This window comes from Brachycentrus maculatus, unplaced genomic scaffold (assembly GCF_059751285.1).
Source record: "Brachycentrus maculatus isolate JH-2025_06_01 unplaced genomic scaffold, ASM5975128v1 h1tg000190l, whole genome shotgun sequence".
In the NCBI taxonomy this organism is placed as follows: Eukaryota; Metazoa; Arthropoda; class Insecta; order Trichoptera; family Brachycentridae; genus Brachycentrus; species Brachycentrus maculatus.
In genome coordinates this window covers 1,484,494-1,495,243 of record NW_028280941.1, presented here as the reverse complement: position 1 = coordinate 1,495,243, position 10,750 = coordinate 1,484,494, and the positions used below count along the sequence as shown (strand labels likewise).

General features: G+C 30.5%; 2 protein-coding genes across 2 annotated transcripts; both read left to right on the top strand.

The window, feature by feature from the left end:
* Window positions 1-426: 426 nt before the first annotated feature.
* Window positions 427-4,611, top strand: LOC148307770 (uncharacterized). The gene is made up of 2 exons (XM_088262877.1): window positions 427-850; window positions 3,149-4,611. The coding sequence occupies exons 1-2, from the start codon at window positions 516-518 to the stop codon at window positions 3,276-3,278; spliced, it is 465 nt and encodes a 154-aa protein (XP_088119003.1). The 5' UTR covers window positions 427-515; the 3' UTR covers window positions 3,279-4,611.
* A 1,324-nt stretch (window positions 4,612-5,935) lies between these two features.
* Window positions 5,936-10,517, top strand: LOC148307769 (uncharacterized). The gene is made up of 5 exons (XM_088262852.1): window positions 5,936-6,122; window positions 6,425-6,548; window positions 7,090-7,189; window positions 8,134-8,329; window positions 10,423-10,517. Exons 1-5 carry the CDS (start codon window positions 6,075-6,077, stop codon window positions 10,450-10,452), a joined length of 498 nt encoding a protein of 165 aa, XP_088118978.1. The 5' UTR covers window positions 5,936-6,074; the 3' UTR covers window positions 10,453-10,517.
* Window positions 10,518-10,750: the final 233 nt, after the last annotated feature.

Genomic DNA, 10,750 nt, shown 5'->3' with positions numbered 1-10,750 from the left:
CCCTCGTCTTTTAAACGTATATCTCATAAAGTACATAAGCATTTACTAATTTTTTTCATTTTAATTTTTTTGATTTTTGTTTTCTGTTAAAAACAAATATTTGTAGTTTATTTTAGCACTTTTAATCTTATTTTATTTCTGATAATGTCGACGTATTCTTGCCAGTGCCCTTTATTAAACTTAAAATAAAATGTATACCCACACACAGGCCCATGCCTTTGTAAGATATTTTTTTTCATTAATGTTTTGAAAAATTTTTATACATGTAATTATTATATATTGTGAAATGCAAAAGAATTTAAAATAAAGAAGAAAAAAAATCGAATCCAAAAACGGAATCAAATAACGACTTCTTGTGATGAAATCGTGTTAATTCAATCACACATCACTGATACAGACATACATATTGTTTTTTTTTTAGGACATCCAGACCAGCGTCTACTGGAGACATTGTCACCACATCCGGTAATGTTCAACTACTGATTTTGTCTCACGATGAATCTCCAACATCTTCGATGTCCCAATCGCCCACCGAAAATGCCAAGAACCTCACGACGACCAAAGACAAAATCACTCGCGCAGATGGGAAAATCTCCAATAAACCAACCAAAATACCTGAAAAATCTACACATAACGTGTTGGCTGAGAAAAGCAAGAAAGTTGACGGCAAATCTTCGCATATCCCGACGAGGGTGGCGTCGCAGAAAGTCAAATTTCCAAATGGGTTAGAAATCCCGAGAGGATTTGAAGATGCTGTTCATAAATACAGATTGGACTATATTAAACACATAGCTAATAGTCCGATGTACGCAAAATCTTCAGTCAAGAAGCCATGGGAACTTGTTTCGAGGTGATTGATTTCATTTTATTGTATTTTGTATATTAAAAGCATTGATAAATTTGTGGTGTGGTAATAAAACAGTCTCCTTATCATTCATTTGTGTAATACTACTTTTATAAACACTTATTCATGACTACCGGTTTCGGGAAATCATTCCATCATCAGGTCATTAAAATAAAATGATTACGATTTGACATTTGTATAAAAATAAAATTTTGGAGACATTTGTCTTCTTTTTCTCTTGTGACCAATGGATGATAAATAGAGTGTTTTATTTTATTGTTATTAACGTCGGGTTAGGGTCCCGTGGTAAGTGTCGCGGACTCTCGAGTCAGAGTTTATCGGTTCGAACCCACTCTACCACAATTTGGTACCTATTTCCTAATAATGAGTTGCTCAAGCTCACAGAAATAGTATGAAATTGAAGTATTTTTGTAAATAATAAAAACACAAATATTTCTCTAAAAAAAAAAATTAAAAGTACTTTATTTAGAATTTACATGTAATTATTTTTTCCCTAAAACACCGCTTTTGCATTTAAAAAGTACGTACTTCGAAATTATTATATGGTTATGAAAAGAAAAGAGTTATTGAAAGGAAAGGTGTTTAAAGAAACATATAAAAATATTTTTTCAAAAATCCAATATGTATTCTTTAAAAAAAATCAGGCGTGAAAATACGTGTCATCTCTCCGGTGGTCGGCCGGTGATTCGGCCGGTTTGCGTGGTATCCCCTTAATATTATTAATATGGCGGTCGTATCACATCACGCCATTGTACCATTATAATAATATTTAGTCTCGTTTTGTTTCAATAAATGCATTTTGTATTCCTTGTATGCAGTGGGTATGGCCGCATTCTGTGGTTACGTCAGTGTCATACCATTGTGCATGCAATTATTTTTTAAGGATTGCGGACTTAATTCGTTCTTCAATAAAACATTGTATTTGCATGTACATATCTATCACACCTTTCAACAACGTGATATATAAAAAAAAATCGTCGATTTTCAGTTATGCATGTTTTTGGAATGCCCAGAAAATGTACTTTATCCCAGCAAAAGCGGCATATTTTTAACTTAATATTTACACGCTACAGGGCAGAAAGTGTTGTTTTTGCATTTGGTGTTGTTTAATTTTTTTAAATAAAGGTTTTTTTTTTATTTATTTATTTCTTAAGTTAGCTTATATTAAAACTAATATAAACTATTATATACATTTACATCATCTTTATATATTTACATTTCCTTACAGTAACTTGACATTTATTTTTAAATTCTTTCAGACATTTTTCATTCTTCATACATTCAGGCATCTCATCATACATTTTTAAACCCTTATACATCAAGCAATTTTGCGACTCAGCTCTTTTCAATAATGGTAGTCTTATTTTATCCTTTTGTCTAGTAGCATATTCATGACAATTTTTGTTTAAGACAACTTTATCCTTAAAATATTTTGGCAACTTATACTAGGTACTAAATATTTTTCAAATGGAGAAAAAACATTCAGGTTTTACCTAAAATGATCTGTTGCACAGTAAAAAGTTCAATAAGTGGCTTGATATTTATTTTTAATACATTTCATTATACGTTTAAACTTTAAAAACGATCTCCTGAAAAATCAAGTTTTTTGTTATATGACGTTGTTGAAAGGATTGAGCGATATGTACAACAACCAAAATATTCGGAATGATTTGCTGTATGCATGATTTTATTTTAAAATGACATTAGACAGAGTTGGGAGGACGCTCGACCGCGAAACTGACGTCGCGAGTTCGATTACCGCCAATTGCAAAATGAATTCATGAAATGTTTATTTTCAATTGGTCACTGTATTTTTGTGTTGCATGTCATTATCAATTTTCTTTCATATAGTTTTATATATATAAATATTTTGAAAAAACATATGCCCTTAGGCACGGAAAACCCAATGAGGGGTTATTATTGTAAATTATAAATTAAAGTTATGAAATAATAAAAAATAAAATTTAAACAAGGCATTTGTTTCGAGATTGGTTAGGATAGGGGATATTTTCACATGATATTTTTAATGTTACACGTGTGTAAAGTGATCACTTAAACCAGCCTATGACGGTCGTCAGCCCCGTAAATGCCCAGACTTTCATATTCTTCGTCATCTTTGATGAGATGTCAAAAAATTATATGAAAAATACTCCTGTTATTGGAGATAATCCAGATTTTTGTGAACAAGTATTTGGACACACTCAAAATGTTGTAGATATTACCTTATTGATTAAGAAAAAAATGTTTTTTTATTTTTTTGTCAACTTTCTTTTAACTCCACAGGATTTCGGAGGAGCTAATAGAAGATGCCCTAAACACGGTGACTGAAGAACTGGAAATGGAAGCCCTCCTGAAACAGATGATCGACGTGGAACTCAACGACTTCTCCCATCAACCATCCAAATCTAAATGACCAATTTTATCAATTTCTCAACATAGATTAAGAAGTTTTTCTATTTGAATGAAAATAAGGAATGATTTTTACAGGGCCTAAGACCTGCTTTTGATTGGTTTATGAATCTAAACTTTAAGTGATTGCTTTCTGCACTGTGTAATATTCACCATCTTATCCATTTATATGTGCAGGGAGGCGTGTGTTCCATATAGGCAGAAAAGCATTACCTATCCTAACTTACACACACGACATATGTGGACTTACCCAACCACTACCTACCTTATAACCCACCTCTACTGGCTACCCTAATTCTTTGAACGCCACTGTACATGTGTTTATATATTGTGCTTAATGTAACTACACAATTCACATTTTCGGTAAAAACTACATATCGCTCACTCCTTTCAAGAACGTCAAAAGTCAAAAAACTTGATTTTTCAGGAGAACGTTTTTGAAGTTTATAAATATAATACAATGTATTAAAAATAAATATGAAGCCACTTATTGCACTTTTTACTGTGCAACAGATCTTTTTAGGTAAAACCTGAATGTTTTTTCTCCATTTGAAAAATATTTAGTATATTTAAAAAAATAATTAAACATTACCTTTTCTTCAAAATGCAAAATCACACTTTCCGCCCTGTAGCGGGTAAATACGAAGTTAAAAATATGTCTCTTTTACTGGGATATAGTACATTTTCTGGGCATTCCGAAAACATGCACTACTGAAAATTTGTGATTTTTAATTTATGACGTTCTTGAAAGGAGTGAGCGATATGTGACATATATATGGTTAATTTCAACCATAGATGTCACATATGAATTTTAATAAAATAGCAGAATCCTTTATTTATACATGTGAGATTCTTTTTCAAATTATTAATAAACGTTAAAAAATGCCATTAATTGATTTGGCAGTCACTTTGTGGTAAAATCTATACATTTTTAATTAATGTTTTACTTATTAAATAACACTATTTCTTAATAGTGGTATTTACTAAGTAAAACATTAATTAAAAATGTTAAAAAATGCTTTAAATATCACATTCAATTTTATTGTGGAGGAAGAAAAACTAATCATAATCTAGTACTTGAAATGTTTAGGCGTTGTCAGGTCACGAGTCAAAATAATCAGCGGGAATATTCGAGAAGATGCATGAATATCAAGAAGGCAATGAATCTTTGAAAAGAAAGAGTGATACGGCCTTCTATCCTCTTTGCTTGCCCCTACGGTAAAGCGGCACAATGGTAACTTAGATTTTTCAATCAACTTAATTATCTAGCGGAGTGGTGTAGGTAAAAGCATTTACTTCTTGATTTTATAGTAGATAAGGTACCTGTATAAAACTAGACAATATGTTTATCTGTCCAAAATCATTGCTAATAAATATTTTTTACTAACTAACAAGTGGTTTTATCTTATCTCAGAGAAAAAAAATATAGTGCCAATTTTTTTAACGACTATGCTACATAGAATACTTTATTTCTTAAATTTTACAATTATACAGTTACACATTCATATGTTCATATGTATGTGTTATATATCAAATAATTGTACCGATTCAATATAAACTTTTGCATGACCAAATCTAATGTCAGGTTGTGGTTTTGTGTTTGGTGTCATGGACTCCAATAATTTATATAATAAAGTTTTATTTTATTTTATTTATTATTATTATTCTTTTCATCTCATCAATAGATGTCTCTAGTGAAGTTCTAGTGATTCAAGAACAACGTTTTGAAATTAGTTCATATAAATACATATATATACGTCAGCCCACAGTAAATGCCCAGACTTCCATATTCTTCTTCATCTTTGATGAAATGTCAAAAAAATAATATGAAAACTAACTCCTATAATTGGAGGTAATCCAGATTTGTGAACAAGTATTTGGACACACTCAAAATGTTTACTCTAAGTTTAATTTTCATAGTTCTACCACCATTCTACCACAACTTGATCCCTATTTTCAAAAATCCGCTTATCTCTTTCTGAAGATAGTTCTGAATCTAACTATTTGAGTATGTCATAAGAATATACATACCTACATTAATAACAACATTGAAAATAATTGCAAAGAAATACACGCCTTGATATTAAAATTAACTGACAGATTACTTCAGCTTTGACAATGATAAATTAGAGATGATAAAATCCATAAATTTATCACTAAATAATTTTGATAAACATTTATTAAACTGGCATTTTATTTGAAGACTTTTATAATCCATTTTTATTAATATAAATCAAAACACGATTTATGATTCAATTTTAATAATAACAAAAATATATTTGATCAAATGTCCAGCCACAATGTAAATACAAAAACTGGTTTACCGAAACCAGTTGATGTGTTGTTACCGAATGTACATAATCCTAATGTGATATAGAAGGCGCTGAAAAATAAACAAAGTATATACATAAATATATTCAGTTTAGAAGAAGCTTCTCCAATCCATTGTACAAGAGAATGATGGAGGAAGTAATTTTTCTATTGGCAAGGGACAGAGACAGACTCAAGAAGATGGTGGCTTCTGTGTATGAACTTTAATAGGTAGTCACTATAGGCACCTAATGAAGAAATATGTAAGTAGGTACTTATTTATAATCTTTTTATTTTTATAAACTGACAATAAATTTTAAGCAAATTATTTGGAAGTCTAGATTCAAAATTCTGGTTTTCATTTTATCTTCTTGAAAACAACTATTATTTTTTGGTACAAATATTGTGTAACAAAAACATAATTTTTATTGTTTATTGGACATATTTCAATATTTTTATAACCTTTTATTAAAACATTATAAAGAAAAACATGCCAGTGAGAGTCACGAATTTTTCAAGAAACACAATTGCATTTCAGGTAAATGATGATAGTTTTATCAAATTACTGTGGTAATTCTTGAAATTAACATTGGTTATAACTGAAATGCAATGATAATCCCTAAGGGGAGGATGATTGGTTCATACAAAGCCTACTAAGAAGAGAAGAGGATCTTTTCCACTAAAGGATTACTGATTGGACTCTTGCTCTCTGACAATATATCATAATATATATTGGTAATATTGTTGTATTTCTACATTTTCGAGAGATACTGTAATGATAACGGCATCTTAATATGTTGTCTGTTTCTTGTTCCCATCGAACTTCATTTTTATTTTCAGCTTAAAGCTACCACCAAATCAGACCTCAAAATAAAGCAGTCGATGCCGGCAGTTGACAAGAAACTAAAGTCAGATTTTATCCCTTCCACAAAGGTTTTGAAAAATGGGCATTTGATACCACTGAGTAAATATAGCATTCTTTTTCGTTTATCTAAAAGCAACAGTATATTTTTTTTAAATAAAAAAATAAGCCTTTGCGGATTTGCTTGTACTTGGACAAAGTGGCGAAGAAATAAATTTAAATGATTTTACCATTATTTTATGAGGTAGTCAAATGTATTATCGCAGGGGGCCTCTATGCGTGTGGACTGTAGTGGACTTTGTCGCCCAATGTCGCTATTATATTGTACTTTTCAAACCTATCTGAATATCGTATATTTGGATGAAAAAAATATTCTACCTTTTTCCAATGGAAATCATTATTGAAACACATAAGACAAACGGTTAATATATTTATTAAAATGGTGTTTATTTTTGCAGAACTAAATATTAATTTAGACATTTTCTCAACAAAATTTAAGAATGATTCAACTTCATTGGAATCTTTAATAAGATAGTAACCTTTTTAGAGTATTCTTACAACATTATAAGTTATTACCTGATTCAAATATATTTTTATATTGATTGATCACAAGACATTGATACTCATAGACTTTATTCTGTAGAGCAACGACTATCGATGTATAAACTTGGTTCATCTGCTGGAGACTTCTCCCCTCCCAAGCCTCCAAAAAAAGTTAAAAAATCTACAAAACCACCAAGGAGGTACATTTATTATTTTTATTGTTATTTACTTTCTTCATATTCTGAATAAGAAAAATGCAAAAGACGGATAATGTTGCATTATCTTGATCATTATTCACTAGAAACAAGGATCAATCCTCTGCTGAAAAGTCCAGGGTATTATTTTGAATATTACAGCGAGATGATGTCAATAACTTAGAAGGAGCAGACTTCTTTGATTTACATTAGGTGCATGTAAAAAAAAGTGACATTATTCCTAAAATCCCACTTGTATTTTCATATGTGGTTGTATTTAAATTCTAAAACCACATTTTTCTGTTATATCCCTAATATTTTACTTATAACAAAGTTTGTATAATGTCATCGTAATGACGCTGGCAAAGAAAACATGAAATAAAGCATTGATAATTTTGATATAAATCATGTTTATTGGTGGATTTTTTTTTATTCAAGAAAATATGTTACTTATTGCATTGACTATGATATAAAATCATGAAAAGTAAAAATAGAAAGAAAAAACTCTATTGTGACACGTGTTTTGATGCATTCTGCAACATTTTTAAACCTCATGTGTGAAGCTAATTCAAAATTTTAGAGTTGGGTCCTTGGGATGTTGAAGGTTGAAGAGGCTTAACCCTTTCAGGTCCCCCAAAATGTAAAAAAAAATCTAGGTAGACAGTTACATTCCAATTGGAAATAAATCTTTTGTCCTCTGCTCCACATTATGTTGTATTAAATACGAGTGACAAAAATGTAAGCTAGGAATTTAAATAAATAATACTAATGATGAAAAAAATGACGAATAACATCCAAAATGGGACCTAAGAGGAAAAAATTCGATGTCGAATGAGATTCAACATTGGACCAGTAAGGGTTAAGTTATAATAAAGGGGGGTTGTATTTATCTTTTTAACATTAATGCTCAGATTATGGAATAGTTGTCCCATTCATTTAATTTTTTTTAGACTGAAACTGAAGTTGATACCAGCGGTGACTTTGCACCTGCCATCCAAGTATTGCCATTCTCCAAGCAGTAGTGTTGCAGAGAGAAGGAACAGGAATAAGAACTGTCTCTCGGCTATCGCTCTGGAGGAGAACTGCATCCGCCAAGTATACGAGGATGATATCGAGACACTAGTCCAGATGTTCCCTAATCCAGATGTTAGTTAGACGTTTTGTTATTATATTTTATCCATTTTTAATTAATATTTTACTTAATAAATACCACTTTATCTTCAAATCTACTGTGACACTTGTTTCGATGCATTCCGCATCATTTTCAAACACCGCATGTGAAGCTAATTCTAAATTTTAGAAGTGGGTTCTTTTTTTTTTTTTTTTTTTTTTAATTACCTAACGTCCAAGTGACTCTGAAATCTAGCTACGGCTTATGCAACACCGTTTATCATGTCCCTACTCAGGCTTCAACTTTAAAAGATTCATAGCCTATGCCTACTTGTGAGTGGATTTACTCTTTATGTTTAAAGTTACTATAATTTCATGTAATTCATGAGTGAAAACTCTAGGCAAAAACACTCGCTATCTCGCTAGAGGCATGAGTTTATACATTTCAATGATTCTAAGTTAGCAGTGAAGTTACTTAGGTGTATGATTTTAATTCTTGATTTTACTCAGGTAGTGAATTTACTTGTTTAGAAGTGGGTTCTTGGGACGTTGAAGGTTGAAGAGGGGGTAGGAGCTGTTTCTTATATATTAATTTAATTTTTATTTTTATCAGTGGGAACATAGACAATAAGGGGGGAGGCTTTAGTCATTGTCATATTGTTAATTATGGGTTTTTGTTGCAATTTATGGCTTTTCCAATAAATTATTTTTAGTATTTCTACGTTATTGTGGTTAAATTTGTGGTCATTATCTATTAAATGGTTAGCGAATTCCGAAAAATTGGGACCTTCAACGTCCCAAGGACCCAACTCTAAAATTTGGAATTAGCTTCACACACGGTGTTTGAAAATGATGCGGAATGCATCGAAAATTGTGTCACAGTAGGTTTTAAGAAAAAGTGGTATTTACTAAGTACTAATTTTACCACAAAGTGACTGCTGATCAATCAATGAAATTATATTTTTATCACTCAATAACTAGGTAATAACAATAAGTCAATGATTTGCCGATAGTAATATTTGCAGGAACTGGTGTCAAAGGTATATTTTTTGGCTGATGAGCGTTGACAAACTTAAAGACATGATTTTTAAAAGAGATAAATGTAGATCTGGGTGTAAAATAGTAGTAAATGGGGAAATTTCGGAACAGGTAAATGATTCCGTATATTTGTGGAGTTGATATTTTCTAGGGGTGGAAATATTGATAAAGATATAGAAAGGAGAAAGCCGAGAAGAGAGTGAATGGTGCACCAGTCATAGCAAATAAAAACCTTTCGGCGAAAACTAAACTGGCAGTGTGGGCAGGAGTCCTGGTTCTAACACTTATGTATGGAAGTGAAACATGGAGTTGGTAAAAGAAGGATGAAAGTAGACTAAACGCAATCTAAATGCAATCTCTCAGACATGTGTACGGCACAACGATATATGATAGATGTTCCAATAGTGAAATAAGGAAAGAATGCAAAGCAGAGATAAGCATTATCAATAAAATTAAGAAAGGTGTGTTGAGAGGGGTCGGGTATGTGAATCAAATGAGTGAAAAAGAAAGTAAAATAAATATATGAGGCGAATGTTAGTAATAGAAGCAGAAGAAGATCGATGAAAACTTGACATATGATCAAGTATTTCAAATACTTGGATGTAATCAGTTTTAATAACAAGGTGATCCTATAGATCTATTCTCTTCCTCCCATCATTGCTAAAAGAACATTAAAAGATCCATTGGATCTGATTTAACCACCTTTGGTCTTTCTAAGATTACTTTACTAATCATCCGCAAATAACCTAGTTCATTAAAACTAGTTCATTGCTACCTGACAAAGTTATAAAGCTTAAAATTCATTTCCTAAAAATTTGCCCTTTGTCACTCACAACTATTTTGACTGTTGTCAGTTGATTTTATAAAGAAATATAAAATAAAATGCACAAATAGTTTTTAAAAATATTTTTACTATAAATAAATAAGGTATATATTATATATTTAAATAAAATCTGCAATGGTAACAAGTTCAACAGTATTAATTTAAGATTTATGTTTATTATATATTTTATGTAAAATTTAATGAACAACCCTGGGATAAAATTTTGCATTTATTACATATAAAATTGATTGAACAATTTTTGTTTCAGAAAGTCTCTATCAATGTTGCTGGGAATTGAAGACACATTGACTAGATTTTAATCATAAATTGCTGTCATTTTTTATAATAAATGTTATAGTTTTACTAATATGTTTTTTTTATGTTTAAAGGATACATACAAAATAATATTTTTATCAGTAAAACCTATTCACTGGAATACATATAATGTTATCAGGTCATAAAACACATTTACAGGATTTTCTCAACTTCAAAAATCTACTAATTATTACTTGTATGCACATGTATATTATTTAAATACAAGGGGTATTTATTGTTTCACCATGGTATTTTTTTTATAAATGCTTAAATTATACTTA